Source organism: Nicotiana attenuata, chromosome 6, assembly GCF_001879085.1.
Source record: "Nicotiana attenuata strain UT chromosome 6, NIATTr2, whole genome shotgun sequence".
Classification (NCBI taxonomy): domain Eukaryota; kingdom Viridiplantae; phylum Streptophyta; class Magnoliopsida; order Solanales; family Solanaceae; genus Nicotiana; species Nicotiana attenuata.
Window position 1 is genome coordinate 43,435,663 of NC_031994.1, and position 21,359 is coordinate 43,457,021.

Here is a 21,359-nt window from a genome sequence, read left to right on the forward strand (position 1 = left end):
TGATATTAAGTTTGTTAGATCATCAAAACACACGGCAAAGATATTGAAAACCTATCAACACTTATGTTGTAATAAGTCTCAAATGAACTAGAGGTTTCAAGTTCAACTTTTTTCAAAGAAAAATATTATCGTGCGTTATTATACGTTTGTGAAAAGTAAATTAAATGACCGATGTGTGGAATAGAAAACTTTGTTCCATGAAAATATACTAGTAGCTCATACATTTGTGAATTTGTCCTTATAGAAATATTAAGAGAGATATAGATGAAATTAATGAATCATATTGTTTGAATTTTAAAGCTTCTTGCATAATTAAAGCTCCAAATTTTATCCTAAGCGGTAGTTGCTTAACAACTTCAGATATGTTGAAAATGTACTCAAATTCACTTAATACCTCTTACCGATATTAATTCCGACCTCTTTTCTACTTTCTCATTTTTTAGTAATTCAACTTGCTAATAAAAGATCACATCTTTTATGGGGGTAATAGCATTGCCAATAGGGGTGTACAAAGAAAACTGATTAACCGCATCAACCCAATAATCCGTATCAAATCGAGAAAAAAACTCGATTGTGGTTTGGTTTGATTTGGTTTGATGTTGGAAAAAAACCCCGATCATAATTGATTTGGTTTGGTTTTAACTAAAAAGAGTCAGGTCGAAACCAAACCAACCCGACATTACATTTATATAATTTTAAAAATATTTTATACAAATAAATATTTATTGTAATATAATTTACAAAATATTTCTTAAACTTGTTCACAGATCTTTAAACGTATTATTTAAAGTTTTGACTTAACATTCTTGAATGGTCCAATAAATTTTATAGCCCATAAAGTTCTAATCAATACCAATGCTAATAAAAAATTAACTCAAACACTGGGAATAACAATTGTGATGGATATCCGTTTTTTTAGTTTTGCATTGATTTATAATGAAAATTTATAACCTAGTACTTATTAGTTGTACTTATTTTAGCATGACCTATGTAATATTCTTATATTATGTTAATTTTTATTATGGTGTATTAATTTGTAATATTTTCTTTGTGCGACTTTATTATCTATGTTATTGAATATTTTAGTACAATGTTATGACTCATCTCATATTATTATTTTATTTTCTTGAAAAATATATTATATAGTTGTATCTACTAGGACTAAAATAAATATTCGGAGCACAAATTACATATTTTGCGCTTTTAAGACTTTAACGGGAAAAAACCCGAAAATCCGAAAAAAAATCGAAAACTTGAGATTGAAAACCCCGACTTTATTGATTTGGTTTGGTTTATAAATTTTGAAAAACTGACACCATTGGTTTGGTTTGGTAATTGAAAAATCCGAACCAATCCGACCTATATACATTGATCACGCCCAACTATGCCTCCTAAGAGGTCTAGCGGTCGTTGCAAATATAAGCTGGTTTCCAAGTCCGGAGTCGAATCCTACAGAGAATTAACCTATTAATCATAACGACTACTTTCGCAAGAATCCAAATAATCAACCTTCAAAAATATTGAATAATGAGTTGATTGTTTACTAACTAAAAGCAAGGTAATCAAAAAGCTGTAATTTTACTACTAACAAAGCAAATATTATAGACAAGATTGGAAAAGTCTAGGGTTTTGATTTCCCCTATTGTTGGAATCTCCCCCGCTACGGTTCCTGTAAATTCACCCATGTATTCTCTACCGATCGTGAATACTTTGAGTGTGTAGCTCTTTCTCCAGCAACTACCATAATTTACTAGACGTATTCTCTCGAACTACGCTAGCTGCGCTAATTTACCATTCACTAGGGGTGTACATAGATCGGGTTGATGCGAGTTTTTCTATTAACAAACCAAACCAATGGTAGGTTTTTAAATTTATAAACCAAACCAAGCCAATAAAGTCGATTTTTTCAATCTCGATTTTTCTCGGATTTTTCGGTTTTTTTTCCCGTGTTTTCTGGTTTTTTTCCGGTAAAGTCTTACTAGCACAAAATATGTAATTTGTGCTCCAAATATTTATTTTAGTCCTAGTAGGATACAACTATATAATGTATTTTCCAAGAAAATAAAATAATAATATGAGTTGAGTTATGACATTGTACTCAAATATTCAATAACATAGATAATAAAATTGCACAAAGAAAATATTACTAATTAATACACCATAATAAAAATTAACATAATCTATAAATACTATATAGGTCGTGCTAAAATAAGTACAACTAATAAGTACTATTAATTACACAACTAAGCATAAAAAAGAAGATAAACTAGGTTATACATTTTCATTATAAATCAATGCAAAACAAAAAAAATAGATATCCAACACTATTGTCATTCCTAGTGTTGAATTGAAACTCCTTTATTAGCGTTATTATTGACTTACTACCTTTATGGGCTATAAAATTTATTGAACCATTCAAGAATGTTAAGTCCAAAATTTAAATAATACTTTTAAGGATAAAACCGTGAACTGGTTTAAGAAGTATTTATAAATTATATTAAAATAAATATTTATATCATAAATATTTTTTAAAATTGTATAAATATAATGTCGGGTTGGTTTGGTTTCGATTTGACTCTTTTTAGTTAAAACAAAATCAAACCAAACCACAATCGGGTTTTTTTTCCCGGTTTTGCTCGGATTATCGGGTTGGTGCGATTTATGGATTTTCTTTGTACACCCTTACTACTCACTATGATCGCACCAAGGTTTCGTTATCTTTAATCCCGCCTTTAAACCCTCTGTATTGATCCCTCAAATACGTTAGGAGTGGTGTTGTTCAACAACTACCTAAATGCGTACTCTCTCTCGAGCAGTACACACTAAATAGATACAATCAATTGCGGGCCCTTCAACCAACAACAACAATAATATAGTTGAACAAGTAGAGAAAAGTAAATGGCGAATTTGTATTAAACGCAATGGGAAAATCATCCTTCAATAATAGGTTCTATCAAACCCTAGATTAAAAGTTTAGCTACTCATATTCGTAGTAACAATTTTTCAAGTATTTTGCATAAACAAATTACAAAGAAAAGATGAAGGAATGTAGAACTCGATGATTCTTTCCCCCAAAAGTTGTTCCACGTGCTATTCTTGCCTCTGGTCACAAAACTCCTTCAAAATGGTATTAATTGACTGTTTATATGTGCAGGGAAAAGACCTAAACGAAATAGCCCAAGTCCAAACCCAACAAGGAGACGAAATAGGCTTTTAAAATTCGGAACACCCTCGCTATAGACCGTGCGCCGCAAGCTCTACAGCGCGCTCCACCTCGCCTAAGCCTGCGGGTCGCCAGCTTTGCCGCGAGCTCGATCTCGCCTTAACCCAGGCGGCGCACACTCAAACACAAGCAAGACAGCTCGCCTCGCCTGCTCTATCGCGAGCTATTTGGCTTGCTATGCCTGCTCACTGCTTCGTTTGCACTTTTTCGTCCAAAATATTCGTTTTGCTCGCAATTTCATCTTTATTGTACCTATACATAAAATTACACAAATAAACACAAATATAATATAGTTTATCATTAAAGCACCTAAATGTACAGTAAATAATGCACTAAAAATATATAATTACAGCCACACATCATATACCCCTAGTTGCCAATACCAAAAGAAAAAAGGAAAAGTGAACCTACCAAGTTATACAAAAGAATAATTCAAGTCCCAAGAAATAGACAATTCCAGTTCTTCTTCTTGTTACTAGGCCCCTTCTTTATCGCGAAAGAGAATGATTCGACGATGGAGCAAATGATCTCAGTCATTAAGTACTAACATGAAGTCATGAACCAGTTAAGTTTCAAAATCTTTATTATATAGTGAATAAAACAGAGTTGCCATATAAACGAAAGAAATGATAATTAAAGACAAAAAACGGATTCAGGATTTAAACTTTATAGGATTAGCCTTATTAAGCAGCATTTTGCCTCAATTAAGCTCATGTTTGGCCATAAATTTTGAGAGTTTTTTTTTTTCAAATATCTGTTTGTTTATAGATTTTAACCATTTTTAATAGCTTTTGAAAACAAAATCTTCAAATCCCGAATAGAGCTTTAGAGTAGTTTTTGAAATTTTAAATTTCTACTCACAAAACTTCATATACTTTTGAAGTACAATGCATGTTCAAACATAATTTCTAATTTTAAAAATTATTTTTCATCTCTTCTTTAAAAACTTTTTTTTAAGTTTTAATCAAATGTATGTCCAAACGCTAGCTAAATTTTTTCATGCAAATTCAAATAAAGTGGACTCAAAGCACGAGTACGGAACACCAATTGAGAAACCTAAAGAAATGAATGCAGGTGTCTTGCATTCTGAAATTCTGATTCGATATACAAATTTATACTCCATCTAGCTATCTGGCTTTCAGAAAAACATGCATCAATAATAAGTACTCCTTCCGGTTCACAATAAGTATCCAATTTACTTTTTTATTTTGGTTCAAAATAAGTGTCCAGTTATGTAATCAAGAAAGAATTCAATTTGTTTTTACAAAATAACCCCTATGTACATATTCCTAAAAGGTTTTGTTACTCCTCACATTAAATATTTAATTAGGGGTAGTTTAGTCATAGTAGGTATTTTTGTATAGAATTTAGTATTTCCTTAATGAGCGTGCTAAAAGTAAATTGGACACTTATTGTGAACCGAAGGGAGTATAAGATTGGTATTAATATAAGATAAACTGACATGCATACATATATATGATCATTAAGATCGCACCATCATATATAATGATGATTGAAAATATATTATATATTCATACGAGTTTATTTTTTATATAGTGATAAAATATATATATATATATATATATATATATAATAACTGAATTAAATAATTACTTAAAACTAAGACAAATAGCATAGTACAACATATTAAAGTATTAGCGATTAAGTAAATTGAATTCTTTCCATACGCAAATATATAATTATGCTGTCCCATTATATTGGAGGCATTGCATACTGCAGGCAACCCCATTGCCTATTTTATAAGTTGTAGCATTACTGAGACATATCCACTATCAACTCCAGAATGACGATATGCTTGACAACATTTTGCCACCGACACAAACATTTGTTTGCTTGTTTTTATATATTTATTTTCCCTCTATATATAGTACTAGTAGAAATATCATGTGTTTTTACATGTTTTTTGTTTCTCATATGTTTCCGATATTTACATTAGGCTTAGGCTGTGTGCTAATCTGAATTGACATAGTGTAAGGTTCATTAACGGGAGAAGTGTTCTTTAACAGAATTTTTTTTTTATTTTTTATATTTAAGGCGAGACCTTTAATTAAGGGTAAAATATCCTATCCATTCCCATCAATTTTGATATAGTAATAGCAATAGCAGTTGTAGTAAAAGAAAGGAGGTATATTTGTGCATCTCTATGTTTTTATTTTTTTGGTCTAGTAATACTCCTATATATATATTTACAAATTCTGAATTAAAATTACTGAACGAAATTGTCGGCCTTATTTAATTAATCTAGAATTTAGCATATTTTTAAAAAAGAATTACAAGAAAATACACATGACTTCACACCATAACAAAAAATGGCCCATGTTTTTAAGTTTTACCCCACCTAGCCCACATTGTACATATTTTGAAAGCACTTGCAAATTCAAAATATATGTTTTTACAACAATTGCTTCTAAAAGCTTTGGAGTTAATTCTTTGTTCTCACAACTATTGCTTTCACTCTCTCTTCTTCTCACATCTTTTCCATATGCTTCAAAGGACCGTGTATTTTCTGCTTCTCCTCCTGTGTCACCTGCTTGCAATGAAAGAAAATTGAAGAGTAGAAATCCACCATTGAAGATCATTCAAAGCTTTGCTTTTGAAAATGAATTGTTTTGAATTTGTTAGTTGTTTGGATTGTGTATTGTTCCAATTGATTGAAAATATCAAAAGGAGTACAAAATTTAAATTTGAAGTGATTTGGAGTAGATTTGAGCAAGATTTGAATTAAATTTCAGAAAAGACGTAAGAAAGAAGACGAAGTCAGTTTTTTGTATAATTATGTATAATCTTGTATAATATTGTATATGAGTGTAGAAACACACCTTATACACTGTTATACACTTTTATACACCTTTATACAAGCGTCTGTAGACGAACTTCTTCCACGATTTTCAGTTGCAATTCTTATTCAAAACCAGTCCAAATCTCCATTAAATGACTTCAAATTTAATATACAACCTCCTTATACTATTTCTAAGAAGTCTAAATAACACCCACTCCAAATTTCTCATAAAATCAAATTCGAAATTTAAACCCACATATTTAAGCTTGTAAAAAATCTAATTTTCACCACCCAAATGAAGTTGGTTTGTTAAATTAATATTTGAGTCACAATTACTGATTCGAAAAGTAATTTAAAAGCTTAAGGAATCTTTTTTAAAAATTAAATAATAATTTTGAGAACCTATTGGAGTTGGATGTTGAATCTTAGCCTATTATTTATGGGCTAGTTGGTTGTAAATTGAAATATGGGCTATAAAATTGAAAAGTATGGAGCGCAGTTGTTCTAATGTGAAATTTTCCCTATTTTTAATCTAGAATTTAGAATATAAACCTAAGTTTCTGTTATATAACTTACCTTATTCATTTATATAAACCTATAAAATGATCATTATTTCTTTCTAGTACGGAATTCATAAGCACAAGTGCTGCAATGATAACAGTAATATAAAAAGTAATAAAAAGTGAATATTTGCGAGCCAATCAGATGAACTTGATTGACCCATCAATGTTAAACTAATTAATTAGGCTATTGAAACTATCTAAAAAGCATTATTGTTCAATGAAAGTTAATAGTTTCATCAATGAATATATGATGGCATTTTTGCAAACCAAAGTTAACATAGATTAATGTGTGCAATTGAAGAGATGATAACAATATTATAGGGTTGTTTGGAACTAAAAGAAAGAAAGAGAAATTAAGTAATTGTGGGTGGTTGGTGTTGGAATAATAATATATCAAAAGTAGAGAGGAAAAAGGCAAGAAGCTTTTACATAGCAGCCAAAAAGTCAAATAGGCCCTTGCCTTTCAATCTATCATAATGATATCTTCAGCTGAGATACAGAGGAATAGATTTGCAACCAAGATTCATTATCATTGCTCTTGATTTTTTGTGCTTTTTTTGATGGCATAAAGAAACCCTACATACTGATACAAAAAGAAACCCTATATCTACGTATTCCATACATTAGTATGTCAATTTTCAGTTTTCACAAGTTGCTTCGTTTGCTTTTTTAAACTAAAAGTGGCGGGCAAGTTTGCGTAAATTTATTATTTCACGAGATACCTAATATTTCTCACCAAAACACGTGTAGCTCGATCTATCAAGACGATGGAAAGAATACCTATGCATTACTTGTCTTTACTGGAATTTGGACCCAGCTCGTCTTTCATGGTTAGCACCCACTTTAGTAACCGTTAGGCCACATCTCTAAGTGCAAAGTTCATTTGTTTAAGGATAACTTATGAGTTTAAGTACCTGTTTGGACATAAAATTTGATGGAAGATTTTTCCAAAAAAATTTCACTTTTTTTCGAAAACAGCGTTTGTTCATAAATTTTTCAATTTTCACTTGAAGATACATTTTGAAAATTTTCGAAAATTTGAAAAACTGTAAAAAGCTATTTTTCAAAGTTTTCGCTCAAATCGCTCACAAAACTTCAAAAACAACCCAAACTGAAATTTATGTCCAAACACAACTCTAATTTTCACTTCAAAAAAATTTTCACAATTTTTCCGAAGTTTACAATTCTTATGTCCAAACGCCTACTAAGTTATATACTTCTATGCATTGGTGATGAAAAAAATATTTACACAATCATGTTACTTATTATGTAATTACAGGTAAATCTCTTGCTAAGAATTAAATAATCTTGTAAAAATTATAACTAATGTTTTTTTCATATATAGGTTAAAATTCACTTAGTGTAAAAAAATTTAAGCTATCATTTAAAGTTAGAGTTGAGGGGGCGAACTCCCTGCCTTCCACATTGGAGGTAGAGGGTTCAAATCCCATCAGTAGCATAGTATCCGTTCCCCATTTTCCCTTTCCTCTGCTCCATCACCCGAGTTTATATAAATTATCTATTATTCACGCATTAATCTTCAAATTACTAATTTCACAATATCACGAACTTTTATCTTTTAGGTCACTTGATAATATAAAAATTATTGTACATTATCAATCCAAATTTTAAACTCTTGTTTAAATTATGATACAAACACATCCTCATGCGGAGAAATTCAAAACTGTTAGATGTGAAAATTTAGGGTGTGTTTTGTATGGAGGAAAATATTTTCAAGAATTTTTTTAATTTTTTTTTATGTTGATTGGCTTAAATATTTTTAAAAAAAATATATTTTACTTGTGAATACATTTTCCTCCAATTTCAGAAAATGACTTCCCTACAAGGAGAAGAGAAAATTTTTGAAAAACTCTCTTTGAACCATCCACAATCCACACCCAAATCCACCCCACCACTCCAAAACTCCCCAACCTACTCGCTCCCCAACTCACCCTGTCTACCTCTTAATCCACCCAACCTGCACCGCCGCCCTTGGAACATCTTGGACCAAAACACCACCTCGCTCACCCCTGCGTGCATTGAACCCTATCACCGACCCTTAGGCACACACCAACGTCCCCCGTTCTCGGTATCTCTCGCCTCTGACACTACCTTCCAACCTCGACACCTAAGCTCACCCTCCGCCCAGCAACTGCCTCGAGCCCTGGACCTTTGAAATCGGACATAGACCCCCGACCTCAATCGCCGATGTCAACGCAATGCCAACCCTGAACCTGTACCTTGACCCGACTTCCAAATATAGACCTGACCGTAACCTCGATTTTGACTTCGGACCCCAATCCCAACCGCGAAATCGTACTCGAACCCTACTCCCGACCTAAGACCTAATCTCACTAACGATCCCTGACCCAAATCCTGAATTAAAACTCAACGACTCCCAACCTCAATTCAGACCTCAACTCTCGACCTCAAACCCAAACCTATACCACGAACCCCAACCTTAGTTTCTGAGCCGATCCCTAACTCCCGACCTTAAACCTACCCCTGACTCTCGACCTAGGACTTGGCCCTGACCCCCGAACCTAACCTTAGGCCCCTGACGCCGACCTCGGAAGCGTTTTGGACCCCAACCTAAATCGTGACCTCGATTGTGACCTTGACATCAAGCTTGATCTAGACCCTAATATCGACCCTGAGCATGCCCCTACCGACCCTAAACCCTAACCCCGACCTCGTCCTCGTACCAAACCCGAATCCCGATCCCGGAGTGTAACCCCGGCCCCGAACTTTAACCCTAAACCCGAAACCAACCCTAAACTCGACCCGGAGCCCGACTCTGACCTTGACCCTGATCCTGACCTCCAACCAAACCCTGACCCCTCAAATCCTAAGCCGTACCGAACTCCCAACCTAAGCCCTACCCCTAATGCTCACTTCGCCTGTTGCCCTGCTTTTTCTCCATCCTCACTCATTATGTATCCTATAATTTTGACTAGATTATATATTTTTCAGAAAAATATTATTTTTAGTTTTCAAACACAAAAAATTAAGTAAGAATATAACTTATTTTTCAAAAAATTTCGTAGGAAAATAGTTTTCATCCAAAACGTAGCCTTAACATGGGATAGTTTTTTAGGACAAATACAGCATAATATTTGAACCTTTTTTTCCTTTTTTTATCTTTCCCTTTTGAGACCATAGGCCTATCATGAATTAACGCCTTTTTTTTCCTCCACTTAGTATCAAGTTTCTGTTCCATTATTTTGTACTCATCTCCTTGCCCTTTTATCATTGGATCCATTAAAGATTTCATGGTAATATTTAAAAAAAAAAAAAACGAATGAGTGGCATAATACTTCAATGCAACAAATGTAAAAAGTCACTCTACTTTTTGGACAAAAAAGGCAAAGAAAGAAACAACACAGAGCATTAAAACATGTAAAAGCTCCCATGTTCTCACCCTCCATACTGTTTTGATTTGGTTGACCTTTGGGTACAATATGGATTTACCTTTGCTTTTAGGTTAAAGTTGCAACATGCAGTACAATTTAAATCTAATTGACTTTGTTTAGAAAACCCACTCTAAGTGGTAGCACATCACTTAGTTTTTTTTTTTTTTTTTTTTTTTTTTTTTTTTGTCCTTTTTTTCCCTTTCTTTTACAACTTATAATTTTAGCTTTCTTACTGATCCTTTACTTAAACCTTCTTACTTTTTATGGTAGACCAGCTTATAACGAGGAGATGAAAAAGAAAAGGTGCGAGCTATTGTGAAGTGGAAGAAAATATTTGACATTTAGAAAAAGTGTTTTGATATGAATTTCATTTAGATAAAGAATTAAAGATTTATGAATGAAACCATATTAAAAATTCACAAGTATATTAAAAAGTTAATATTGCAATATTATCTAGGGCAAAAGGGATATTATATAATTAAGTGTAAGTTATATAAGTTATTAGTGTAAGAAATTTGACAGTATCAGATCATCTTTGTCTGTTCTAACAAATAACCTTATTTATTTTTAAGATTAAAAATGTGAGAAAGTTGACATGTAAATATTAGTAATCGAATAACCTAACAAGGGTAACCAAAATTATTTTACGTATCTACCTGACACATTATTTTGTTCCTTTTAACCTAAACAGTACATATAAAGATCATCTTCTCTTTTCTTAATTAGTGTGTCACAGTTTCAAAGTCTTTTCCTTTTATAAGAAACCAAATTGCCTGCTTTCTCGTACAGCTGAGCTTCCTCACACACACTCAAATAAAGAGATCAGAGAGATGTTTAGCCAGAGTTTGTTTGAGGATGAAGCTGATATGTCATCACAACTTGGGTTTTTCACTTTTCCTCCAAACAACAACAATATGGGCAGTGCAATTACTACTTCTCTACCATTTGGAATATGCAACCATAAAACCCTCACCATAATCCCTCCCTCTTTTGCAGCACATAATAATTCCCTAATTGAATCTACTTCTCTAAGGCAGAAAGAGGACCTTACTACTTCTATTTTTGGAGGACCCCATCTTCTTTCTTTGCAAAAATCCTCTGCAAATACATGGTAATCTTTAATATATATTTTCCTTTTATTTATTTGGATAGTATGATGATGATAAGGATTCGTTTTTGTTAATTTGCATGTCTAGAAGTCATAGTTACTTATATGGTTTTGGAATTGAGTTTAGGGCATGGGGAGAAGTGAATGAGAGCAACAATATTAAGAGATCAAGGGATAATATTGATGATCATTTAGGGGTTTCAGCAATTAAGATGAAGAAGATGAAATCATCAACAAGGAAAGTAAGAGAACCAAGATTTTGTTTCAAGACTTTGAGTGATGTGGATGTGTTGGATGATGGTTATAAATGGAGAAAATATGGCCAGAAAGTTGTCAAAAATACCCAACATCCCAGGTACCTATTATTTGCTAAATCTCTTCTTTATTCTTTATTTGCTAGCTTCCGATCCAAACATTGGCTACTTCTTATGTGGAGTTCTCTAGCTCCCTCTTAAAAGATTAAAAAAAATAATAATAAAAAGTAGTCCGGTGTGCAAGTCATTCTGCGTTCACCAACGATCTGGAAAGGCCGCACCCAAGCGGTATTTACCCTGATGCTAGTATTAGTGGCTACTTTTACGACTTGAACTGATGACCTAAGTCAACTTTACCGTTGTTGTAAGCCCACTCTTCCTCCGTTTTTATCGATATATAATCGTGCCTATAATTTTTTTTGTTTGTATTTTTATATCCAAAAATTAATTATTTAGCCACTTTAATCCACTAGTAGTCGGTCATTAGGCCGACTAATAGTTTGAACTCTGAAATCTTCTTTCTCTTTAATACCTCTACCCTGAACAATGCATTGGCTGCTGATACCATTAAAGCTTCAGAGGATTAGATTGGGTTTAGCTAAGGATATTATGTAGGTAATTAATGTCATGAGAGAGAGCTAAAAGAAGTACTGTTATTAGGCCATCTCCCACCCTCCCCATTTTTCTATAATGGGGGCATTTTTTTTTCATAATGAAGCACCAAGGCTCCCCATTTTTGCTTCCAAAATAGGAGATGAATAGTGTTACTCCAAATATGGAGTTACATTATTCTTCTACTTCATTACTATTCATTTTTATTATTATTTAACTCTGTTAATTTATCTCTTTATATATACCAAATTATGTTTATATAATATTTTTATAATATCAATTTTACATCTTAACTTTGGCGTATAATTTTGGTAAATTAATTTTTATGCATTTATTATTTTTATGTAAAATTGTAAGTTAATTTTATTATAAGTTATAATCGTATAAAAAATATATAATCATCTCAAAACGACATGTATTATACTGCACAACATGATAATAGAGGATGAACGTGATCTTAATGCACAAATTCAAGATGATTGGGAATGTCCACCTCCAACGGCAGAAATGGTAGTAGATGAAAATCATCGATTTGAGCAATTTTTAGCTCGACAGAAAAAATTAAGGACGAAGATGCTCATTTTGCACTTCGTAATCATTAATAGATCATTTATGGGAGCATACTAGAGGTGGAAATTGAATATTTATGTAATATTTAATATGAATTTTACCATAATGTAATATGTATTGAATTATCTTGTATCTCAATGATTTTATTTTTATTTGAATTATCCGTTAATATATAATCTATAATATTTGCTTCAAATTATATTATTTAAAAATTTATGGTATAAAATAATTTTATATTAAATTATATGTGATGAATATGTAAAAAAAAAAAAAAAAGATAGATTGAATTAATAAAAATAAGAAAATAAAATTTAAATAAAAGATAATAATATGATATTGTAGAGAGAAGAATCGACACAAAAATTTAAGGACAAAGATGCTCATTTTGCGCTTCGTAATGCATTAATAAATCATTTATGGGAGCATACTAGAGGTGAAAGTTGAATATTTATGTAATATTTAATATGAATTTTACCATAATGTAATATGTATTGATATCTTGTATCTCAATGATTTCACTTTTATTCGAATTATCTGTTAATATATATAATCTATAATATTTGCTTATAAATTATATTATTTAAAAATTTATGGTGTAAAATAATTTTATATTAAATTTATGTGATGAATATGTAAAAAAGAAAAAAAGAGAGAGAGAGAGATTGAGTTAATAGAAAAAAGAAAATAAAATTTAAATAAAAAAATAATAATATAATATTAAAGAGAGAAAAGAATATAAAATGGATTATTCTTTTTGGAGTAAAAACTGGAGTAATGATTGGAGTAACTTTACTGCATTTTAAACTATCCTGTATTTTGAAGGAGAAAATGGAGGTAAGGGTTGGAGTTGACCTTATTAACCTCAAAAGATAGAAAATCATTTGAATAATTAAAATTAACTTGGTACTCATGAAATGATAGCTTTTTGGGCCATGTTTCGGAACTTAAATCAGATCGTATTGGCAGAGCTGAATCTTTACAATCTTTTAATTAGGATTATTTGAAAAATGATTGCAAAACTTGTTGCAAGTTAAAAAAAGATTCATTTAAAATCTCATCATATGATTATGGATATTCTTTTAGTTAATATTTGGTACAACTCATCAAGACTGGCATTGTTAATACTTCTACTAGATGAAAGAACCATGTGGTGAAACAAAACAAAACAAAACATGCATTTTTAGCAAAATGAAAACCCTAAGGAATAAAAAAAAAAAATGGAAATAATGATCACTTTTTTTACATCTAGAAGTTTGATATGGGGAGGATCCCATTGAGGATCTCTTCTTTGCATGATTTGGCTTTAGGTTAATAGTAAGTTGAAACTTTTTTGTTGTTGAATGATTACTATACTTGAGCTTTCTTTTTTATTCAGGAGTTTGGTTTGCTATATTACTATCTACTTTCACCCGCAATATAGTTACGTTGCCTGAACTTTACGAAAATATTATTAGGTGTATGTTGGATTCTTCAATAGTAATGCATTTTTGAAGGATCCGCACCTTGAAGAGTCTGTGAAAAAAGAATTTTGATTAGGATTATGATTCCGTCTTAGTCTGATTTTCCTTTTGTTTCCTATATATATGATAGTTTGGTATGTAAAATTATTAAATTTATTTGAAATTACTAAAAGTGCAACAACTTTTTACATAAGTGACAATGTAAGATGCACAAGGGAGCCCAGTAGGGTATTGTCACTAGTGATAATGAATCCAGCAATTGCCAGTTTGCAATTTGTTCATCTCTTGTTTGTGCACTATTTTGATTTCAATTTCCTCATCTTTTTACCTTTTTGTTGTACTAGGTAAAGGAATAACATTGCCCTACCAACAGCTCTATATTGCAATATCAAAGTGTTCTAACGTTTAAGTTATATCTTATTATATTGCTTAATTATATTTTGAATCTCACTTGACTTTTCTCCAAATCCCGGGGTTGATCTCTGTAGAATTACAGAAAAATGCCTGAGACTATATATGTTGTTTAGACTGTTTGAAAATAAATCATATATGTTAAGGTGAATATTTGGTTGGAGGGGGCTTTTTGTCTTTTCAAAATTAAAGCTAGAAAAATTCTCGATTAGGCCTTGTTTTACTTGATTGATATTTAAAATGAAAATTCAGAAATATGGTGAGAAAACCAATTCTGCTTTTAACAAACCAGCAGCAGTCGAACAAGACAGAAACATACATATTCTGGATGATATCGTCCTATACTGAACAAAATGAAAAACTTTATGACATTTCTGCTTTGTATATATGTCATTAAGTGCGTGCATCTCATGAATTGGAACGATCTACCGTAGATAAAAGCGTAATTATTATATGATTAATTATGTGTTGCAGGAGCTATTACCGGTGTACACAAGATAATTGTAGAGTTAAGAAAAGGGTGGAAAGATTAGCAGAAGATCCAAGAATGGTGATTACGACATATGAAGGTAGGCATGTTCACTCTCCATCACTTGATGAAGATGATTCACAAGCTTCATCTCAACTTAATAATCTCTTATGGTAAGTAGCTGGAGCCACCTTTTCTCCCCAACCTATTTTCTCGACTTCCTTAAACAAGTTGTGGAAAAAGGCTCATTTTCTATCTATTGATGTTATTATTAGTAAGTGGAACGTGCCATTTCATCTGTAATTTTTGTATATCGTGTTCGTGTGGATTTGGCTCTTTACTTTGATGGGCCTCACAATATTGTAAAGCGACACTGCTATGCTTAACTTCTAAAACCATAGGCTTATAGTTTTATAATGATTTTAGAAAATATAACGATGATATGATAAGATTCCAGAATAATATTCTCATTCCACAATAATTTCCAAGCAAGCAGAAATAAAACTCTGACATTATTATATTAACTTAATGAGTATAATTGTCACTAAAGTATAAAACATCTAGACAAAGGAACTGCCACGGCTAGAAATCCAGTAAATATCGATCAAAATTTTCCGACCAATGTTGGTCGATCAAAAAAAGCGACCAAAGTTGGTCGGAAACTGGGAGAAAAATATTTTACATTTATTTTAAAAAAAATACCGACCAAAGTTGGTCGGTAATGTGGTCAACAAGTCGACCGAGCTGGTCAGACTTGCTTAGTCAAAGAAACTTTCAATTGGTCGGTAATGTGGACCCAATTTTTAAAATTTTAATAGTTATATTATCCAATTGAAATTTTTACATTCCTATACCATATAGGAAACCTTATTACCCTCAATGTTTAAGGTTTGATATAATTACATTTAGTATACCAAATTACCAATTCTATATCATAGTGTATTTTAAGGGTACAATTAATGCGGCGTATATCCCTCCTTAATTTAAGGTATCGTATATCCCACCCCTCCCACGTTTCTCCCTCCCAAACCCTCACCCTCACCCACGTTTATGTACTGTTATTAAACATAAAAACCTATGATTATGGAAACATAGATTTGCAGCATATTGATGTAAAAACCTATGATTTGCATTTCACAACGTATGAGAGTAAACAAAACATTCCCATTTATATAGTAGGTAAATTTCATAATTTGCTACTGTCCTAAAATTACAAATGAATGTGATCTAGCGGTTATGGACCAGCTCGTGTTGTAGTATTAAAGTGAATTTAGAAATATTATATTAAGGTAATTGAAATTTCTGATACTGCATGTGAACAGTTTGCAGCTTTAATAACCATCTCAACTTTTAAAAGTCAAAATCAATCTATGAATAGTTTGACTTCACAAATTTGGTCAGATTGATAGTTGAAAAGAGGAAATGTTGAACGGAATATGTTAAAAGGAGTAGTTTAGTGTGTAGTAATTGATGAATAGAATGGCTTGTCACAAACATTAACGGAATCAATGGGAGAACAAAAGTAACCGAGAGTGTATTGATACAAGTAAAGGAGTTGATTAGCTTAATTGGTATTTTCGACATAATTGCATTTTTTGCAGAAGATTTTGTAGAAGTTTTAGTCGTTTTGGATTTGTGAAAACAGAAAACAATGCATCTACAATCAGAATACAAATAATCTACAATTCATCTACAAAATATCTACAAACTGGGTATATTGAATTTTAATATCCCAATTCCCATTCGATTGTAGTTTAATTGGGATTTTCGACATAATTGCGTTTTTTGCAGAAGATTTGTAGAAGTTTTAGTCGTTTTTGATTTGTGAAAACAGAAAACAAAGCATCTACAATTAGAATACAAATAATCTATAATTTATCTACAAAATATCTACAAACTGGGTACATTGAATTTTTATATCCCAATTCCCATTCAATTGTAGCATAATTGGGATTTTTGACATAATTGCGTTTTTTCAGAAGATTTGTAGAAGTTTTAGCCGTTTTTTATTTGTGAAAACAGAAAATAAAGCATCTACAATCAGAATACAAATAATCTACAATTTATCTACAATTTCTGCAATATGTCTTCTTCTTCTTCTTCTTCTTCTTCTTCTTCTTCTTCTTCTTCTTCTTCTTCTTCTTCTTCTTCTTCTTCTTCTTCTTCTTCTTCTTCTTCTTCTTCTTCTTCTTCTTCTTCTTCTTCTTCTTCTTCTTCTTCTTCTTCTTCTTCTTCTTCTTCTTCTTCTTCTTCTTCTTCTTCTTCTTCTTCTTCTTCTTCTTCTTCTTCTTCTTCTTCTTCGAGTTTCAATCTGAAATTCAGTCAAAACCAAGTCTAATCTTCACCAAAACCCCTCAAAATTGAGATATAAACTCCAAACCATATTCCCGATTATTTTCAACAACACCCAATCCAAACAAATAATGATTTTTGAAAACCCAAATTTGAATTCAAAGCTTTCAAGCTTTTTAATAGCTGTCAATGGTGGAAATATATCTGGAAGAATATTTAGTTCCAGATTTGTAGTGCGCCTAATTAGGAAGGAATCACCTCCTAATAATTGGTATTTAATGAATGGTATATATTTTGTAGAATAACTGTGAACATGGTGGGTAAATATGAAACTATGCACATTTTTGGTAATAAGGTTTCATATATGGTATAGGAAGGAAAAAGTCTCTTATCAATTTAGCTCTTCTTATTGAATACTAACCCAAATAGCCATCCATCTCACCGTTTAAATTAAAATAATCAATGAATGTATAATAAATAAATAATTAATATATAATTTATATAATTGTATATAATTAATATATATTGGCTATAAAAAATAAACACGAAATCCGATCGACTATTTATGTAAAGAACTCCTTTTTATTTGATTAACGATATTTCTGTAAATATCTGCCAAAAGTTTATAGAAATATGACACTTTTTTGAGTGACTTTTGACCCTCACTTGCTCAATGAGCCGAACTTCAAGATCAAAGTTACAAGAATTAACCATGCGACAAGCAAGGGGCGATGCTTGTTAAACTTGAAGTTCAGCCCATGAGACAAGCGAAAATAGAAAATCAAGACCATCCACTTTGAGGGGGGAAGATTGTTAGCCACTAATTAAAGTTGTATTTACTCTTAAACCACTGTTTAAAATGTATTTATTCTTTAGCTAGCGCTTTAATAAATTTTTAGCCTCCCGGACAAAAATACCCTTATGCTAGACATGGTGTCCTTAACTTCATGAGTGTTATTTAAATATTAAGGACAAAGTGTCCTGTATTTGCACCTTCTTTTTTAAACTTTAGGACATTCTGTCCTTAACTACATATAAGGACATGGTGTCCTTAACTACTTGAGTGATGTGTAAATATTAAGGACAAAGTGTCCTGTATTTGCACCTTCTGTTGTTAAACTTTAGGACATCGTGTCCTTATGTGACGACCCAAAGGGTCATCACCGGATTTCTCTCTTTTTCGTGCTTTCGAGGCCCTGAAAACCTCGCTTTTAGTTGCCTCGATTTGCGTGCGCAGTTCGGGCGCGATGCCGGAAAGCTTTTATGTTGAAATATGTGAACTTTGTGAAAAATTTGGAGAATTTTGATATTAATATTGCTAAAGTTGACTTTGGTCAACATTTTTGGTAAACGGACCCGGGCCCATGATTTGGCGATCCCGGAAGGTCCGTAGAAAAATATGGGACTCGGGCATATGCCCGGAGTCGAATTTCGAGGTCGAGAGCCCGAGAAATGAATTTTTTTGTGAAATTATTTTTCTGAAATTATTAAGGAAAATAGAAATGAAAATTGATTAAAAGACTATGGTATCGGGCTCGTATTTTAGTTCCGACGCCCGGTACAAGTCTTAAATATGTGTTAAGCACTTTCTGTGAAGTTTGGTCGGAATCGGACGTCATTTGACATGTTTCGGACCTAAATATCTAAAGTTTGAAGTTTATGAAGTTATAATGAAAAATCATGTGCCTTGAGGCTTGATTCTATGTAAATGATATTATTTTGGCAATTTGATCGCGCGAGAAGTCCGTAAGATGTTCTTGAGGTCGTGTGGATATTTGGTTTGGAGCTCCGAGGGCTCGGGTGAGTTTTGGATAGGCATTGGATTGCATTTCTCATGTTTTAAAAATCTGGTATGCTGGCTTCTGCAATTTTCGCAAATGCGAAGGGAAGACTCGCAATTGCGAGCTCGCAAATGCGAGCACTGCTTCGGGGTAAAGAACAAGTATCCACTGCCCAGGATTGATGATTTGTTTGACCAGCTTCGGGGTGCAAAGGTGTTTTCAAAGATAGACTTGAGATCTGGCTACCATCAGCTGAGGATTAGGGCATCCGATGTCCCTAAGACAGCATTTCGCACTCGGTACGGGCATTATGAGTTCCTGGTCATGTCGTTTGGGTTGACCAATGCCCCAGCAGCATTCATGGAGTTGATGAACCGAATGTTCAGGCCATATTTGGACATGTTCGTGATAGTCTTTATTGATTCTATTTTGGTGTACTCCCGCAGCCAGGAGGAGCACGAGCAGCACCTCAGAGTGGTTTTTCGGGCTCTGAAGGATAGTCAGTTATATGCTAAGTTCTTGAAGTGCGAGTTCTGGTTGAGTTCGGTTGCATTCCTGGGTCATGTTGTATCAACAAAGGGTATTCAGGTGGACCCGAAGAAGATTGAGGCAGTCAAGAATTGGCCTCGACCAGCATCAGCTACTGAGATTCGAAGTTTCTTGGGGTTAGCAGGTTACTATCGTCGGTTCGTGGAGGGGTTTTCATCTATTGCAGCCCCCATGACCAGATTGACCCAGAAGGGTGCCCAGTTCAAATGGCCGGAGGAGTGTGAGGCGAGCTTTCAGAAGCTCAAGACAGCTCTGACTACGGCACCGATATTGGTTTTGCCCACAGGCTCAGGACCCTATACAGTGTATTGTGATGCTTCCCGTATTGGGCTTGGTGCGGTATTGATGCAGGATGGCAGAGTCATTGCTTATGCTTCGAGGCAGTTGAAGATGCACGAGAAGAATTATCCGGTTCATGATCTCGAGTTGGCAGCCATTGTTCATGCTCTGAAGATTTGGAGGCATTACCTATATGGTGTGACGTGTGAGGTGTACACGGATCACAAGATTCTGCAATACTTGTTCAAGCAAAAGGAGTTGAACTTGAGGCAGCGAAGGTGGTTGGAGCTATTGAAGGACTATGATGTTACCATTTTGTACCACCCGGGGAGAGCCAATGTGGTGGCCGATGCATTGAGTAGGAAGTCCGCCAGCATGGGTAGTCTTGCTTATGTTCCGGTCAGCCAGAGACCGCTTGCTTTGGATATTCAGGCCCTGGCCAATCGATTTGTGAGGTTGGACATTTCTGAGCCTAGCAGAGTGTTAGCTTGTACGGTCGCTCGTTCTTCATTATTGGAGCGTATCCGTGATCGGCAGTTTGATGATCCCCATTTGTGTGTCCTGAGAGACACGGTGCAGCGTGGAGGTGCCACGAAGGTGACCTTAGATGATGATGGTGTTTTGAGGTTGCAGGGGCGAGTTTGTGTGCCCAATGTCGATGGGATTCGAGAGTTGATCTTAGCGGAGGCCCATAGTTCTCGGTATTCTATTCACCCGGGCGCCGCGAAGATGTATCAGGACTTGCGGCAGCTTAATTGGTGGCGTAGGATGAAGAAGGATATTGTTGCATATGTGGCTCGATGTTTGAACTGTCAGCAGGTTAAGTATGAGCATCAGAGGCCTGGTGGTTTGTTTCATAGGATTGAGCTTCCCGAGTGGAAGTGGGAGAGGATTACCATGGATTTCGTTACTGGACTTCCGATGACTCGGAAGAAGTTTGATGCTATTTGGGTCATTGTTGATAGGCTGACCAAGTCAGCGCATTTTTATTCCTGTTGCAGCCACTTATTCATTGGAGAGGTTAGCTGAGATCTACATCCGAGAGATTGTTCGCCTTCATGGGGTGCCGGTATCTATTATTTCGGATCGGGGTACGCAGTTTACCTCGCGCTTCTGGAGAGCAGTTCAGCAGGAGTTGGGCACCCAGGTTCAGTTGAGCACAGCGTTCCATCCTCAGACGGACAGCCAGTCCGAGAGGACTATTCAGATATTGGAGGATATGCTCCGAGCCTGTGTCATTGATTTCGGAGGCTCGTGGGACCAGTTTTTGCCTTTAGCAGAGTTCGCCTACAACAACAGCTACCAGTCCAGCATTCAGATGGCTCCATATGAGGCGTCGTATGGTAGGCGATGTTGGTCTCCAGTCGGATGGTTTGAGCCGGGGGAGGCTCGGTTATTGGGTACAGATTTAGTTCAGGAGGCCTTGGATAAGATCAAGATCATTCAGGACAGGCTTCGTTCGGCTCAGTCGCGGCAAAAGAGTTATGCGGATCGTAAGGTTCGAGATGTAGCTTTCATGGTTGGTGAGCGGGTCTTGCTCCGAGTGTCGCCTATGAAGGGCGTGATGAAATTTGG

The 21,359-nt window shown here is 33.9% G+C and overlaps 1 protein-coding gene across 1 annotated transcript; it reads left to right on the forward strand.

The window, feature by feature from the left end:
- LOC109228253 (probable WRKY transcription factor 13) lies at nucleotides 10,733–15,223 on the forward strand. The gene is made up of 3 exons (XM_019393411.1): nucleotides 10,733–11,110; nucleotides 11,235–11,462; nucleotides 14,889–15,223. Exons 1-3 carry the CDS (start codon nucleotides 10,830–10,832, stop codon nucleotides 15,058–15,060), a joined length of 681 nt encoding a protein of 226 aa, XP_019248956.1. The 5' UTR covers nucleotides 10,733–10,829; the 3' UTR covers nucleotides 15,061–15,223.